This window comes from Drosophila suzukii, chromosome X, assembly GCF_043229965.1.
Source record: "Drosophila suzukii chromosome X, CBGP_Dsuzu_IsoJpt1.0, whole genome shotgun sequence".
NCBI lineage: Eukaryota > Metazoa > Arthropoda > Insecta > Diptera > Drosophilidae > Drosophila > Drosophila suzukii.
Genome location: NC_092084.1, coordinates 20,154,977 through 20,172,656, shown reverse-complemented (window position 1 = coordinate 20,172,656; position 17,680 = coordinate 20,154,977). Strand labels below are relative to the sequence as shown.

General features: G+C 42.2%; 1 protein-coding gene and 1 long non-coding RNA gene across 4 annotated transcripts; one reads left to right on the top strand and one right to left on the bottom strand.

The window, feature by feature from the left end:
• Nucleotides 1-1,044: 1,044 nt before the first annotated feature.
• LOC139353378 (uncharacterized) lies at nt 1,045-2,772 on the bottom strand. Its single transcript, XR_011604622.1, has 3 exons — nt 2,610-2,772; nt 1,679-2,030; nt 1,045-1,607 (listed from the first exon to the last, which is right to left on the bottom strand). It is a non-coding gene; the product is annotated as an uncharacterized lncRNA (long non-coding RNA).
• bif (protein phosphatase 1-binding protein bifocal) lies at nt 1,717-17,534 on the top strand. 3 transcript variants are annotated; one of them, XR_001767283.4, is made up of 6 exons: nt 1,717-1,996; nt 2,769-5,395; nt 9,255-9,428; nt 11,699-12,041; nt 13,631-14,370; nt 15,625-15,814. XR_001767283.4 is itself a non-coding variant. In XM_017068535.4 (5 exons), the coding sequence occupies exons 1-5, from the start codon at nt 1,717-1,719 to the stop codon at nt 16,737-16,739; spliced, it is 3,816 nt and encodes a 1,271-aa protein (XP_016924024.2). In that variant the 3' UTR covers nt 16,740-17,534. The 3 variants fall into 3 exon arrangements, 2 of the variants coding, with proteins under 2 accessions (XP_016924024.2, XP_016924025.2); XM_017068535.4 differs by lacking the exons at nt 13,631-14,370; nt 15,625-15,814 and adding an exon at nt 16,348-17,534; XM_017068536.4 differs by lacking the exon at nt 13,631-14,370.
• Nucleotides 17,535-17,680: the final 146 nt, after the last annotated feature.

The following is a 17,680-nucleotide window of genomic DNA, read 5'->3' as shown; positions in this document are numbered from 1 at the left end:
CGTTTCTTTCCCGTTTCCCATGAGTTAGATTGTTAGATTGGCAATTCCTTATTTTTTGCATGGCGTCAATTTTCGTTTACTTTTTTTGCATTCTGTCTGTATTAGAGAGTTCTGCTTCCAGCTTGCCGTAAAAATCGATAGCGCGTCGTCGGTTGTTTATTTTATGCTTCGTCTGCATTTTGCAGCCCCTTTTTATCGCTCTCCCCTTTTTCACCCACCCTGCACACACACACTCACACACAGGCTCACACCTTCTCCGTCGGAGTCGTGTCGATGCATACACACACACATGCAGCCGTGATATGGGAAATTAAAAATAATAATTTTTTATCGCGGTATGCAAAATGCAAAGCTGCAGAAACAGAAACAATTCCAATTCCAACAATAAAAATAATCTAGCCATGCAATCAATTTCAGCGAAACAATAAGAAGAATCGTTCGTTCGGTTTAGGTTTTGGTTTTAGTTTTAGTTTCAGTTTCCCCGCTTTTCTTTTCCATTTTCACTGCCCTGCCTTGCGATTCGGTTTTATCGCATTTTCCGCTCATTATGGCAGTTTAGCATATTTATGCTGGAAAAATATTGGGGTTTCTTCGCTTCTTACCTTTGTTTTGCGTTTTGTTTGGCTGTCGGGTTGTAAAAACAACAGTTAATCCAATTAAGAAAAATAAAACTCTAAGTGCCGTCGTCACCACGAATTTTGGATCACCTAACATTCAGACAATCTGGGTTTTCCACTGAAACGTTCTATGTTCCAAAGACTTTAAAATCTAAAAAAAAAAAAAGGTTGAACTGCTATCTTTTAAATTAAAACTCAGTTTTATTGATTTTTAATATTATTCGGTCTCAATTTAATTTTCCACTTCCTATCCTTTTAAAAATTAAAATAAATTTATAAATAATAAATTACTCAACCCCTTAATATATAATTAACTTACATTTCTGCTTCTTACAGCTGATTACAACCCTTGTTTATGAGTTTTACAAAAATGTCTTATGACATTTTGTTTAAAAATGTTTTACTAAACTTAAATGTCTGCAATATTGGCAAATCGCATTTGTCAGCTTAAAATTTTGTTTTTATATGTTACTTTAAATTTATTTTAAACACAAAATAATTGCTGCTCTTCAAAAAAATATGTTGTTCTTGTGATAAGAATATTGAAATATTTACAAGTATGTTAAATATAGGCTCACTTTGGTGGTTCCATTCAAAACAAGATGGTTTCCTATATTTCTAAAACATTTATAACTGTTACATGTCGAATTTTGAATCATTTCTTCTAACACAATCAAGAATTATACAATCTTAAGAACGTAGATTATTTTGTATATATAGAAGAAGTTCCTATAATTGAAGAGGATATTATTTTTATCCCTTAAATCAGAAATTCCTTCAATTGATTCTTCTGAAAAGCTGGTCGAATAAATAGAGAATCTTGAGGTAGCTTATTTGGTGGGCTATGATTTCCATGGTTGGCCAATCTTTTGGGTCGGCAATGCCCACTTCTTTGCCATGTAGAGGAGCTTGGGCAGCGGCCACTTGCAATTGGCACCAGCTTCGGGCCAGTCAGTCCACCAGACTTGGTCTTTGGGTCGAGATGTAGAGCTGGATAAAGTGGCATTCTATATAGGGGACACTACTATACCCAAACGGATACGGATACGGCTGATACATACACTAATGCCCCGAATAATGCCTCTTGCAGACGGGGATAATGGAGTCACAGAAGCGGCCGTCGTTGCATTTACTCACGGATGTGCCAGCAGGATCGGCAGCTGGAGGAGCTGGACCTGCAGGATCTGGGTCCGGAGCTGCAGCTGAGATGTCGCCCACTTCCGGTTTCCTGCCGGACATGCCGCAGTGGAAGAAGGACCTCATCCAGCGCCGGAAAACGAACGTGGCCCGCACCCAGGCGGCATCCATCGCCTCGCCCACCGATGGCAGTTGTGGGGCTTTGGCTGTGGAAGCCACCACCGCTCCAGGTGCAATTGCAGGTGAGTGGTGGTTAGACAAGCTGGTATACTTTCACTTAAAATGGAAATTTGAGGAATTTAAAAGACAAGTATTTGTGGAAAAGTGTACTATTAAATTTGTATTTCTTAATAGTATTGTCAACAATCTTTTTGTTTTAATAATTAAAGTTATTTTCAAATTATGCTAAGAGAGAGGGGTTTTATTTCGTATATGTTGTAGAATCTGGATGATCTATTTGGAAAATATTTAAAATCTCGATTCTTTTTAGTAGTATTTAACATTTTTAAATACAGGACTTGCATAAACCTTGAAAATTTAAAAGAGTTATTGATGATATAAGTTTTCATAAAGGTATTTAAAGTTGCAAACAATATTATTTTATATTATATCAAATACTTGTTAATATAACTGAAGACGCAATAATTCATTTTTGAAAAGCAAAAGGTATTTAAAATTAGAATTAATAAGTGAACTATCTTTATTAATATGCATTTATTAAATAATTTGACTGTACTCGATAGACTTATTGTGACTTATGCAATCTGCAATTGCTCAGCTGGCATTTAACCAGTCATGAGTAATGGTAACAAGTGTTTTTAATTCGTTTTTGCCAACAGTTACGTTTTCAATTACCGGGAAACTTTCGAATTGACCGCCGCGCCTATCGATAGTCCGGGTATCGATAACAGAGAGCAGAGTTGTCAGATGGCGGGCTGAGGGAACAAAAAAAAAACGAGTTATGATTTATCTTTGTAACATTTTGTTTTTCGACCCTTTTTTTCGCCCCACCAGATTCCACGGAACCGGCGACAATCAATAGCACTAGTCAAAAGAGAAATATGATCGGTTCAGAGGAAAAGTCTGAGAAATCTTCTATTTCCAATACCAATTCCAATTCCACTGGAGGTCATCACTCTGTTGTTGCCGTCTCCCTTTCGCCCGATGCGGCAGCAACAACAAATGTAACAGTAACACCAATACCAAAGCAGCGATCGAGTTTACTACTCAACACAAGAAGTCAGGAGAAAGAGACGGAGAGGGAGATTCTAGGCGAGAGCGTGGAGAGAGAAAGAGAGACAGAGAGCGGCGAACGCGAACAGCCGGCTGTCGTGGTGATGGTGAGTAGCGGCCGGTGTGGTGAAGTTGAAACTGGCACAATTGGAGCAGCAGCAACATCGTCGTCGTCGTCGTCAGCAAATCAAAATCCAAACCAAAATCACTTGAAAACGAAATGCAAACCGGGACAGAGCGTTGCTGAGGGCAAGCCTTCAGCGAAAGAGACCACCACCACCACCACCAACACTAACATTTCCAATACAAATTCCATCGATAACAACAAGAGCTGCAGCAAGACCAAGAGTATTTCCGATAAATTGCAGAGCAACAAGTTCATAATTCAGCAGCAGCAGCAACAACAGCAGCAGCACCAGCAACAACTGTCGCCCACAAAGGTAACGGTAAAACCGACAATGGTCGCCATGCAAGAGATGAAGAAGACAACCAAACAAAATGGCCAGCACCGACATCTAGCGGGCAAAATTGGCAGCGGCCCGGGCACAGGCGGCGATGTGGACACCCCAAATCCCATACCAGACTCCCTGGACACCGGTGAGGATCTGAGCTATGGACCTGGGATTGTGTCCAAGTTGCGTTGCCGCTACCTCAGTCTGGCCCTCCGCGAGTCCCGCCAGCAGAGCAGCAAACAGCGACTCCAGCGCTCCACCAGCCTGAACACTTTGCTGGATCGCGATGATGACGAGGTGGACGTGGAGGAGCCCGAGGTAGCCAGCCAAGTGCGTGCCAAATCCACACCCCCACCCATACTGGGGGCCAAACCGTCACCGAAACCCAACAGCCAGCTGCAGCGACCCGTGAGTCTGGGCGCCAATGGAGGATCATCAGCTGTCAACCCGCCCTTGACTTCCGACGAAGCCCAGCCAGGTGTCACCGCCAATGGAGGATCAGGTTCGGGTAATCGATCGCGTCACTTTAAGCGTGGCAACGAGGTGATGAAGCGGGCCCGCTCCGTGGAGGCCCTGCTGTGCGAGAAATCGCCGTGGAACAGTCAGAGAATCACCACTGCCGGCGCAGCAGCAATACCCTCACCACCTGCCACCAAGGCCACTGGCGCCGCCACTGCCCCCTCACCTGTCACCTCGCCCACCTGCGTCACCATCGAGGATAAGATCCACAATGCCCGCGAGCGGCTACACAGCGGTACAGATACGGCGCCGCCCAAGCGGCTGACCTCCATCATCGATGACACCGAACGGCCGCCACCGGATCTGGTCAAGCAGACGCTCAAGATGTTCGAGGCGAGTGCCAATCGGCGACCGCGCGCCGCCCACCGTTCCAATGGCGTGGGCGGAGTGGCCAGCAAGGTGGCCAGCTACAAATCGATCATCAAGGATCAGAAGCAGCCATCATCAGCAGCGGTGGCATCGACGCCGCCACCACCGACGACTGGCATGGGTTTTGCGTCCTCCACGCCACTGAGGAACACCCCACATCATGTCCATCCGGATATTATACCCCGACAGGTCGACTCGCCCGTATCGGCGTTGAGTGTGCTGATGCGTCGCATGGACCTGCAGGAGCCAGAGACGCCGGAGAGGGAGACACGGGACACGGAGGCTACACCGCAGAGCGAGGCGCCAAGCGAGACTGAGCGAAACGATCGCGATGAAGGCGATGGCGATGGCGAAGGCGATCACGACAGCCCCAACAACGACGATCACGACGACGGCGGCGGCGGCGGCGACAGCAGCGACAACAATGAGCAACGCGATAAAATGGGCGCGGCGGCAGGCGATAAGCCTAAGCCCCCAACGGAATCGGCAGCGGGAGGCGCCCAACGATCATTCGCTGCCTCGACGGAGAACGCGCATGTAGCCAGCGGGAGTAGCAGCACCAGCACCAGTGTACGGAAGCTCAACAACAATATCAACGATTCCAGCGGACCAGCGGTGACCAAACAGATTGGTGTTATCCGGCCGCTATTCAATAGCCAGGGAGCTGGGAGCACGCCACTGACGAGTCGCGAGATCGAAAAGAATCGCATCAATGAGATGAAGAAGTCGACGGCCACAGAAGCCGGTGCCGGAACCGGAACGGGTGCTGGATCGGGATCGGGATCGTCGCCCACCACTAGTCTCGACACCGTGATAAACACCAAGGACGTGGCCAGCAGCGAAACGGATGCCAGCGCCTCGCCATTGTGGACACTGCGCAAGCTGAGGAACCATCAGAGTCAGGCTGCCGGCGGAGGAGCAGGCGGCGGCGGATCAGGGCCCAGTTCCAGCCATCATTCCACGGAGAACACCTCGATGGTGTTCAACTTCTCCAAGAGCACCAAGGAAGTGCCCGACTACATCGAAAGCGACGTTGTGATTTACAGGCGCAAGCGAGAGCTGCCAAAGGTGAGTGGAGTGGGGATACTGGGTACTGGGTATCACGTTCTGTGGCCTCCAATCCTTCACCCTTTCTCCGTTTTCATTTTGTTTTTTTACAAAATGTTCCCCGGAAGAGAGTCACATTCGGCGGTCTTATCGGCCCACAGCCTTGCGGATTATTCATGCTTAACAATTACCCCATGAATTATTATTTTCCCCCGATAGTAATTTGGTTTCTTGAGTTCGTCCCCAATATCTTTGTTGTTATGGTTTATTTTCCGTTTCTTTCTCGCATAGTTTTTTTTTTCATTATTATTTTTTGTGTCATACGGCAGCCATGCCATATAAACAAATATGAAACAAAGCACACAGAGAACAGCGATCATGCGCATTTCGAAAGTTCAACAAGGCAGGGCGAGAACGGAACTGAGGAACTGCGGAGAACGGCGGAGAGAATCTGGTGTTTCAGTGACAAAGCGCCACTTGGATACTCTTTCTATCATCCAAGAGAACGTGCATCTTAGCTTCCCCGTACTGGGAATTAGTCACAAGTCTAAGTACGTCGTTAAATAGCGCTAATTTTGCATGATGACTGACGGAATGGCTCACTTTTGATAAGGGAACCCTAGATGTTTCATCACTGATCAGGGTTGGAAATATGGGTCAGGGATTTACGTATTAGGGATCCTAGATCCGTTGTTTTAACTTTATTATGGGTTATATTTTATTCAATTCTTCAAGCAAATAAGTCATTTCTAACTGTTTAATGACTGATCTGTACTCAGAAATTAAGAACAAACCATCATAAGAAATGAAAGATTGCCAAAAAAAACAAAAATGAGCTAAGTGATCTGTGATTTTTTTCACTTTCTAAAAGATAAACGATCTGAGAAAGTATTGTAGTCAAGATAAACAAGTTAAACCTTTATATTTATGTTTAGTAAACCATACCATCCGAAACGTTTTCCATAATTCCTGTAATTACAAATCGAAACCACCAGGATCGTAGGATTTTAATAATCCCTGATAAGTGTGAGCGGGCCCCAAGTACCAATTTATTACCTGCGTTGATGAATAAGTATCTCACAAAGATTACACAGCACAGTCGCTTAATTAACATTACTCAGATCGCCGATCAATTTGGGATCTTCAATCGTCGACTGGCACTGCTACTGTTACTGCTTTAGGAAATGGCAAACCCCTAATAGAGATAGAAGCTTGCATCACAGCTGGGAATAGTTCGATGTGATCTTCTGCTCCGAGTCAATTAAAATTCGCCTTGAATAGCTCTCCGATCGATAGCCCCGAATCGTGTGCGACATGAGCAGATGCCCCTCCTATATGCATATACATAAATCTCTCTATATATATATATATATACGTATCTGCATATTCTTTCCCAAAGTCTGCTTTGTTCCCAGCCAGATGCAAGTCTCATCTTCTGGCAGTCTTCTGTCTTCGGTCTTCAGTCTTCGGTCCCTTCTTCTTTTGGGTTCTTCTTTGGCTGCAGTTTTCGAGATCGGAAGAGTGGGAAACCAGTTTTGAAGCATGCATGTGGACATGAGAAGATATTTCTGCGCTTCCTGCTGCCAGCAAAAGCCCGAGTCCGGCAAGATATGTGTACACTGTGCACATGAGATATTATGTGTCTGTGGGGAACTTAATTCTTGGGGAGCAGCCGCTCCTCGGGATGCCGGTTTTGTTGGGATGGGATGCGCAAGTCTGGGCTGCTCCTTACAGCTGTTTCTTTTCCTTCTTAAGCCAAGGTTGAAGTTCCCTTTCTTAAAAGGTTAAATCGAAGTTTTGTATTGATATTATCAAAGGTTTTGACTTAATCCATTTGGAATATGGGAAAATTCGTAATGTTGCTTATCTTAATACTAAAGAATCATTATTTCTTTGGGATCAAATTATCAGTCTAACATTCATTTTAAGAGCAATGGTTATTCTTACTTAGTAGTCATCATACCTAGATATATAAATATGGTATTACTTTTAAACTCCAGTTTAATGATGATTTCAAATTAGCTGTATAAATCAAAATACTACATTGATATATATTAATATTTCAGATCTTGGTCAAATCGTTAAGTAGTTTAACCTAACGCTAAAAATCATTATTTGTTTGGGATCAATATATCTATCTAAAATTATTTTGGGAGCTATTTTTGTTTTCATTTAGACTTGATAATACTATAGATAGAAATATGGTCTTTGATGATTTCGAAATTAGCTATATACATCATAATACTACATAGAATACCAACTAATTGTGGATTCTTAACTTCCAAAACCAAGTATCATCTGATTCTTTTTCCTAAAAGAAGTAAATCTTGTAATTTTCCAATACTTTATACCATCTTGAGGTTGGAAAAGCCGACAGCACTGGCACTATTTTATACCCTATTCCTCTCCCTTAGCCTCAGACTTTAGCTTTCGGTTCGGTTAAGTTTTCCTCTTGCCTTCTTCTCGTTGGTAAACCCGTTTTGTTTGTGCTCTGTGCCGTTCTCCTCTCTCTCTGTTGCCGTATCTCTCTCTCTATCTATCTCTCTTTGCCCTCTTCCTACCACTGAACTCAATTTTGTCAATTCTTTTTTGAGGCTCACTTCTACTTACTGTGTTTGCTTTTGCCTTTGCCTTGTCTTTTTTATCTCGTTTTGAACTTTATTATCTGCGGCATGGGTATACTATATATGGCATATAGCATATGGTATATGGCTGGGGGTCGATTTGTGCCACAAAAAAAAAATGGGCCAAAAAGCGGCGGGAGGGGTTGGGGGGGTTATACGACATGGAACGGGACTGGGACTGGGAACTGGGAACTGAAATTGGAACCGGGAACCATGGACTTGGAACTCTCCTGGACCTCGGAACCCCTGCCGTGAGTCACAGATGACCCATAACAAAGCGCTGATTAAGAATGAGTTTCCATGAATTTCACTTTTCGAACACATGTGACCTGAAAACTCGACAGATTTGCGGGGCAAGGGAAATGTGAACCTCCTTCAAAATTATCAGGAGACAGTCATTTGTATCCAAAGTAAAAACGAGTTATACATCACCGATAACAAAGCGATTTCATGGACATTCTTAAAGTTCTTCTTAGGTAGTTAAACTAAAATAAAGGCTTGTTAACCATTTATAAAACGATAATATCAGGGAAGCATCTTAAATAGCTTGGAAAACATTCTTGAAGTGGCTTATGTACATTTACCTGAGTTTTATTTCCAAGCAAACAAAACATTTTCGATGCAGATAATGAATGTTTTTATTAGGCTGTATAATTTAAACTCAATATCTGCTGTGTGAGCAAGGCCAATATACTTAGACTATTTATATGTTTTCTATCGCTTAATTTTAGAATGTTTATATTGGAACATTTCTTATGACCTAATAAACATATTGTATCTTGGACTTATTTTATTTGAAAGATATGATATTATTTTAATGTCCAGTTTTTTTTATGGTTTCAAATTAGCTGGATAAATCAAAATTCTACTTGGAAGACAGACTTATTTTGGAAAATATGACATACTAATGGATTCTAAGCATTATTTGAGAATGTTTATATGGGCGAATGTCTCATCACCTTACTAAAATATTGTATACGTATCCTCTTGGATTTACTTTATTAAAGAAAATATGATACTATTTTTAATGTCCAGTTTTATAATGATTTCAAATTAGCTGGATAAATCAAAATACTACTTGAAAGACAGACTAATTTTGGAAAATAAGTCATATTAATGAGTTCCAAGCTTAATTTGAGAATGTTTAAATGCGGGAATTTCCTATCACCTAACTAATATGCTGTATACGTATCCCCTTCAACTTACTTTACTCAAAAACCTATACTAATTGAAATGTTTTCTATCTATTCCTTTAGCCAAATGAGCCGGGCTTCGTGTTGCTGGGCGATCTCTCCGTGGAGACGTCGACGGACACGGACTATGACGACTACTCCATGTGCCCGCCATCGCCGTGCGATGTGGAGTTCGAAAATGCCAACATTGTGATCGACGGCAAGTCCAGCATACGCCAGAAACCCAAAGATTCTTCGGTATGTATGAAGAACAGGATGGATCCAGACAATCCCGATCCCCAGTATATTGTATATCACTCATAAGTGAGTCAGGTGCGGCGTTTTGTTATTGCCACCGAAAGATAGCATTGGTACTTTTTCCAATTTCAGTTGGGCTGTTATGTGTTTGTGTGAAAAGGATAAGATAAGATTATTTGCTGCCCCCTTGTAAAGGAGGGAAATGTATTCGAGTGTACTGTGTGTTTGACCATTCAATGGGGAACGATGATAAGGAGAATGTAGAGCGGTATTTTTATGCTCTTGCCACTTATATAACATTTATCGACTGTGTCCGCCTGTCCAGGGACTATTAATCAACCCGCATTAGGTTCGTCTTAGTTGAGGGATTTGTGTCCCCTTTTGTACGCCAGGCGCTAATTTATTCAGCTATTCCCTTATTCGGGTGCGTTCCATCAGTGTGACTGATATGGGAACACCACCTCTATTGTCTTTAACCCCTCAGAAGCCTCAGCCTGAATTTCCGTATTCCGAATTCCGAATCAATTCAATCGTATCACATCGAATTGCGTCGGTCTGTTTGGGTTTGTTCTCCGATAAGGAGCCCGATTTCTGCAGTCATTGGGGTTGACTCATTGATATGCCATCGATAAGGCAGCGATGAGTAAGTGCCGCCCGATGGTAGTTGCCTTTGAGAACAATTTATTTGCAATTACTACTCCAATGTCACGGATAAAACCATCCCATTGCCACCTGTGGTAAATGGCCAAAATTATCATATGCCCCATGCATTATGCATTTACAAACGTAGCCAAAACACGACATTGCCGACAAAGCTTTGATCCAACACTTTCGTCCAACCTTGAAATTGTATGGCGAGAAGAGAAACTTTAGTTTTTTTGCCTATAAATTTGACAACTTGTGGAATCGCCTAATGTAAATGTGGTTATGTAAATTAAGACTCATGGGTTGACGAAAACAAAGAAATAGCAACATGTGTATGTACATCTTGAGATGGTCTTTAATTATTTTATTTTTCATTACTTCCTAAGGGCTTAAATTGTGTTCGTAATCCAAGTCAATAGCTGATATCCAAAGAGTTATCATTAAATTCAAAGGCGCCATATTAAATGTAAATAAACAAATAATAATTCCGTAAATATAGTAAGGGTACAAAAGTTCAAACAGTCACAAGTTCCAAGAATGATAATAGCAATATAAGGTGGCCATTTGGTATTAATAGAATTATGACTATGGGCTGTTTGGTTATAATGTTAACACTTTTTAGGATCTACCGAAAGCATATTTGCGGTGTATTTTATTGATTGAAGCAAGTGTCTTTATTATTACCCAATAAAATTATTGATTTTTACTATACCATTTGTCATATTTCCGTTATTCTAACATAAAATTTTAACTTAAATAGTAAATATATAGTAATATTAAGTAAGTAATATTTTATTGCTTGAAGTAGGGATCAATATTACTATACAATAATGATTGATTTATAACGTTTGTTTACTTGCATTGTTCTAACATCTTTGAAACTGAAATTTTTTTTTAAAACATGGGTAAAATATTATCTTAAATAGACTGATTTATTTTAAATTCATTCCAAAAAAGTAATATTTGGGTTGGGTTTTTTTATTACTTAAAAAACCAAGTTAAGATCCCTTTTCAAACCCATCGTAGTGAAAGTAATTCCAGAAGCGACCACTGATCAGATTTCATTCGATCTTAGAAATATAAACTATTATTATGGGCTGTTATGGTTATAATGTTAACATTTTGTGGGATCTTCAGAAATCATATGTGCAGGCGGTTATTTATCTCTGGGAGTAATGATCAATATTACTATTTTATAAAATAATTGATTTATTTCGCTTGATATAGTATCATTGTTCTAATATCTTTGAAATTTAAATATTTTTTAAAACATTGCTTAAACATACTGATTTACTTTCAATCCATTACAAAAAGGGTAAAATTTAGGTAGGGATTTTTTCCATAAACAACCAACTTAAGACCACTAAAAACACCAAGTTAAGATCCGTTTTCAAACCCATCGTAGTGAAAGTAATTCCAGAAGCGACACTGATCAGATTACTTTTGATCCTAGAAATATAAATTATGAATATGGGTTATAATGTTACCATTTTGTGGAATCTACTCAGCTCATATATGCGGTGTTTTTTTTTATTGCTGAGAGTTAGCTCCCTTTTACAAGCCCATCGTAGTGAAAGTAATTCCAGAAGCGACCACTGATCAGATTTCCTTCGATCTTCCCACAGTTCCGCGTGCAGTTCAACGACACGCTGACGTCGACGTTTGAATACCCCTCCGAGGCATCGATGATCATCGAGGATTCGTCGTACGCCGATCCGTTCGGCCATGTGAGCAAGCACCACCAGATGCTGCTGGCGGGTCAGATGCACCTGCTGCAGCACCAGCAGCAACTGGAGCTGGAGCAGATGCACCAGCTGGGGCTGCAGGAGCAGCATCATCATGTGACCGTCGACGAGATCATCGAGCTGCCCACATCGACGGCGGGACATGGACATGGCATTGGACTTGGACATGGACACAGGGCGGGGGCGGCGGGGGGCGGACCGATGCTGGGGAATTTACCGTTGGGTAAGTAATATCGGTTCCACAACATCCATCCAAGCGTGCATTGTTCACGTGTGTGTGCTTTGTCGTTATGATTATTATTATTATTATAATTATTATCATTATTATTATTATTGTTGTTGTACGTTGTATGTTGTATGTTGTATGTGGCATGCAGCAGCAGCGAATGATGGAATGGCTTTTTGTCTCTGTCGCTCTGCGCTCTGCGCTCTCTGTCTCTGTCGCACACTCTGTCGCTGTCTCTCTCTCTCTGTCTCTGTCCGCCTGAACTCGCGCCTCTAACTCCGTCTCTGTCTCTCTGTCACTCGCCTTGTCCTTAATCTTGATTTACCAGCTGTGTTCTTGAGTTCTGTTTACCATCATTAATACCCACTCATCCATCACTCATCGCCGCGATCTCTTTGTTTTTGAGTTCAACACTTTCGTTTGCCTTGGGGGGTTCGCAAATACGAGCACCAAAACACACACCAGACACTTGGTTAGCAATGGATATATATGGGGAGCATCTATAATATGTATAAGGAATCGAAATAATGCACCATCTAGTTCATTTTATGAAAATATCTATGAACAAGGGTATTCTAAAGATGGATTTGATCAGTTAGGATATCCCTCATAAATAATGATCAATGAAAAATAAATTTTACCAATATATGGCTAGAATACCAATAAAAAACAGTATATGACAATAGTTCTAGGTAGAATGTATGGTATATATTATATACAAGTTTCACCCAAAAGGAAAGCAAAATGTCAAGAACATAAAATATAATATACCAATGCTACAATTATTTAGGTTAGACCTATGATGTTTCTAAATCAATAAAGATATCCGTGCCTAAAATACATATGTATGCAGGATCTGAAACCAGACGGACCATCGATCCACTCTCCTAGCCTGCCATAGATGAAAAACCCAAATCCCAAGTCTTATATCATCACATTTAATGGTTTTCCACGTTAGGACAGTATTAAATAAAAAAATCCCACGTTATTATAAAAAAAAGTATGCAGGATAAGACTGTAATGGATTAAAGACCATAGTAAACCAAAGTAACGAAGCAGGAACAGCCCTGAAATCAGTGATCTTATAGCCCCAACTCTAGATCCCCAAGCCCTCACTGAATTCGGGTTTATAACAATCAAGGTTTCTGCACTTTACAGATGCTGATAGAGCCACAGAACACCCTGTCTCCGTATCAGTTTCCGAGCCCGCTCCAAACTCCGCTCCAGCCTCAACTTCCGTAACCGTCTCAGTTCCCAAATGTAGCGCCAGGACCTCGGGCCACTCGGGCTGCTGCCCCTGGCCAAAGTTCCGCGTGGTCCTGGGCGCTCAGTTTCGCCGGCTGACCAGGCGCATCAGGTGGGTGCAGCCTTCAGCTAGCAGCCCCTTCAATGCCCCGATCCCCGAACCCCCTGCTCTTCTATATACGCTATATACGTCACAGCTCTCAACGAACTAAAAGCTAAAAAAATTACAAAACTAAACAATAAACGAACCCATAGACCGAGTTCCAAATAGAAAAAAACAATTCGTGCTTCGGTCTTTTCTGGCTGAAAGGCTTTCAATTTCGCCTCACGCATATTTGCAGATTACCCAAGTTTAGGGAGGGGTATTATCTTGCCACAGTCGCCACAACAGCAACAGGAGCAGCCAGAACCTGCAGCAGCGGCGGTAGCAGTGGCAATCCCAGTAGAAGTGGAAACCGTGGCCAAAACCGAGTTGCCACCACCACCATCACCATCACCCACAATCGCCCCCAGGCGCCCCCAGCTCCCGGCGAAGCCACAACCACAGCCACAGCCGGTGGTGGTGGTGCGTAGGGCCAGGCCATCGGTGCTGCTGAAGCCGCAGTATGCCTGCTTCCTCCAGCACGATGATGCACCACCCAAAACCCAGCCAGCTGCCGCCAGACCGCGCAAGGCAGCCTCCTTTACGATGGGCAATCAACGGCAGGCCAAGGAGCAGCTACAGCAGCTGCATCATCACCACCAGCCACAGCATCATCATCATCATCAGCAGCAGCAGCAGCAGCAGAGTAAATATGATAGAAACGAATGCACCGGAGGTCGGGGCAGTGGCGAGAGTCCAGCTCCAGAGCTCCAGCAGCGACGTCGTCGGCCCAGTCTGCCGTCGTCGCTGGCTTTGTCCAATGCCAGCTCGGCCCTGCTCCAGGCACGCATCCCGGGCACCACGCTCTACTATGTCTGATGGCCAGCCAGCAAATAAAAACAAGCACTACTAGTCTCCAAAGCTCCAGAATACCAACACCAACCAGATATCCAGATATCCAGAACACCAATTCCAACGACTTGAAACCGCCAGCGAAACGTAGGCATTGCCCAAGCTTTACTATATGTTTACCACTAGGCTAAAGAACACCCATACTGTTCCCTTGGATACCTCTTGGTGACCCCAATCCGTTCCCAAAACAAAATATTGGTTTGATGGCCGCTAAACTGTAAACTGTAAAGTGTAAAATGTGTAACCCTGTGCATATCCGACTCACTCCAAAAGCAAAAAATAATAACTCAAAAATGCGGAAACGAGGAACACACAAATCAAGTAAAACACCAAACCCAAACACACGAATCACCACACACAAAAAAACACTGGGGCAACCGGACACTCGAAACACACGATTAATCGATTAATAGATGCCTAGATGCCTTATATATGCTTCCTGATGCACTGGCGGCCGTTTATGCGGAGCTCTGGATAACGATTAACTGGAATATTTGAAACGACGAGCCAGGAATACCTGAAGAATGGAGTTCTTATAAAGAAACCAACCTAAATTCCACCAAAATACTGTGTTCCTATGATAGCTGTTTGATAATTTGATGCCATCACATCTGTATTCCGTAAAATCAGAGCCTATTACATTCATTTTCCACAACCCTATGTATAAGATGGTCTATAGTCTATAGTTTCCATTTCTCAAATTTCCTAAAAATGCTATTATATGATATATTTATGCTATTCCTTCGCCCTTCTGTAATAAGCCAAAGGTGTGTTCAAATTCAGACTAGCTAGCGCTTAGTTCTATAAATGCTTTGCAATTATTTTGAGGATCCAAGATATAATATGCAGTGATATTTCAGGGGGTGGCAATATACTAAATAATGCTAAAATGAAAATCCAACATTAATTAGTGACTAATTCCGACAAGTGACGGTGTAAACGAAGCCACAGCGAAACGTAGAACCTTAGTTAGTGACTATTTTCATTTGATTGAGTTACGTATGTATGTATCTAGATACAAATGTATCTTTTTTTGCACCCGTGTGAGTTGGCTTTAGTTATGTGCCATGTGCTTTATGTATGTTTGCTTTGTTTTGTTTAGTTTAGTTTGGTATGCAGTTGTGGGGCATGTATTGAATTGCAATTTGCGATTCGAAATTGTAGCTAGTTACGCTAACCAACCCTCCCACCTCCCACCGCCCCCTCTTTTCCCCCTATGGTTTTCATTTCAACAAACAACTACCTTTTGTTAAGCTCACCGCTGTCGCTTTGTTTTGTTTGCATTTGCGTTTGCGTTTACTTCTATTTCTATTTTTTGTTCATACTAATTTCTTTTTGCAGATATTATTTAAATGTAACAGATTACATAAGCAAAGCGTTGAAATAATATCTATTGTATACCAAAACCAAAAATATCTATGATAACACAAGCAAAGGCAAATAAACCGAACCGAAAACTGAATAACCGATTAACTGCAGCCGCTGAACCCGAACCGCAATAAATAAACTATCAAGCAAAAAAAGTGAAAACTTCAGAAATAAAACAAAAATAAGAGAAAAAAAAAACGAAATATAAAAAGCCAAATAACCCAATAACCGATTAAAAGGGCGAACACAGAAATGCCACACCTCTAACCCAGTGCACTTGCTCTGTCTGCTCCGCTGGGCAATCAAAACTAATCGCCAATTCATATTACTATTTAAGGTAACTAACCCAGATTAGAACACAAACACACACACTTTACACCCAAAAACACTTGGCACATCCTAGTCATATCATCATCAGAATACCTAGTCATCTCAACTTCCATCGCTCATCTCCATTTCCAACTCCGGCTCAAATTTCGTTTTCATTTGCTTGACAAGATCTGGCCCAGAACCGCCACCCCCATCCAGAACACCATCACCACCACCGCCACCACCTCACCTGGATTATATTATATATATTTTTCCCAACTCGGTGCCATCCTATTTTACTACTACTGTACTAACCCACAATCCCGAAGGGGATTCGAATCCGCTTTAGAAAAAACACCTCTAATCTTTATCTCCGCATCCTTGCAGGCTCCAAGGCTCTGGGCTTCTACACGCCCATGAAGGGCTCGCCGATGGACAACCTCTTCCAGCTGGGAGTCACCCGGTACGCCCTGCCCGAGAGCAGCAGCAGCGGGAGCAGCAATGGCAGCCACAGTCCCAGCAGCAATGGGAGCAGTCCGGCCGGAGCTGCGGGCAGCCGGTTAATGTTCAACGGGAATGGCAGCATCGTGGGCCTCGGCGAGGGACTGATCAAGGAGGAGGACTTGGCAACGGACGCAGCGGCAGCGGGAGCGGGAAGTGGAGCAGGTGCCTCCACGAAAGGCTCAGCTGTGGACGAGGATGATTACCATCCGACGGCGACGCCGGGCGGGAGTGTAGTGTACAGTGAGGGTACACAGAAGACAGATCTGCTGTATTAAGTCGTCCTGCCAGTCACCCAACCAGCCAGCCAAAAGCCGGAGCAAGGAGCTCCTTTTCTACCGGTTTCCAAACCTTCCAAAACACCCCGCCCCCCCAAAACCATTCCCCTAATTGAAAAGCGTGCGCTTAGGTGAAATATCAATTTCGGTTAGACACAAAACGTAATGCAAAAAAAAGAAGGCAACGTAAACCAAGTATGGCAAGAGACCCATAAAGATACGTATATAAATAGATATTATTTGTAAGTTTGTAGGCCTAGAGATCCGATGTGTATGTGTACAACAGCAAGCGTGTGTGTCTGTCTTCTTTATATATATATATATAAATATATGTTTTTTTTTTCGATAAATTAATAATTATATTATTGTAATGTATCTACGGCATTGATTGAACAACTTTGCTGCTTCAATTGTATTTGTATTGTGTATTCCATTTACGGCATTTTGATAGTAAATATACAACAACAACAAATCAACGTATTTCCGACTGCATCCCGAAGGTAACTTAAATCTTAATCTACGAAGCGAGCGGTCAAGTCCGCCGGAGTATTAACTTAATGGATCTAAACGGTCCGCTATTGTGACCCATCATCCCTTTCCGCGACCCTTCCATTTCTTCCGCAACCCAAAAAAAAAACAAAAATTATAAACATTTTAAGACCTCAACCCCCCCCATCCGGAAGAAAGCAAAAGAAAATGTAACATTTGCCTCATAATTATTATATACATTAGCGCTTATTAAATATTTTTTACAATTGTATTCCGTAAATAAATATAATATACATCAACATTAAATTGGTTGTTTTGAGTTAGGGGGGCAGTTGAAGAATTAAACTAAACATATAGTTGCCAAAGAAAAAATTAGTGCATTTATAAATTGTACTTCAGTGCCATAAAATGTGGCATACAAAGTTCACAGGTAACATTGAATAGTTTTAAAA

What these genes read in the sequence shown, in the direction of transcription:
- bif (XM_017068535.4), top strand. Translation starts at nt 1,717, where the DNA reads ATGGAGTCACAGAAGCGGCCGTCGTTGCATTTACTCACGGATGTGCCA. An exon ending in AGAAACCCAAAGATTCTTCG is followed by an intron (nt 9,429 to 11,698) that starts GTATGTATGAAG and finishes ATCTTCCCACAG; the next exon opens with TTCCGCGTGCAGTTCAACGA. An exon ending in GCTGGGGAATTTACCGTTGG is followed by an intron (nt 12,042 to 16,347) that starts GTAAGTAATATC and finishes GCATCCTTGCAG; the next exon opens with GCTCCAAGGCTCTGGGCTTC.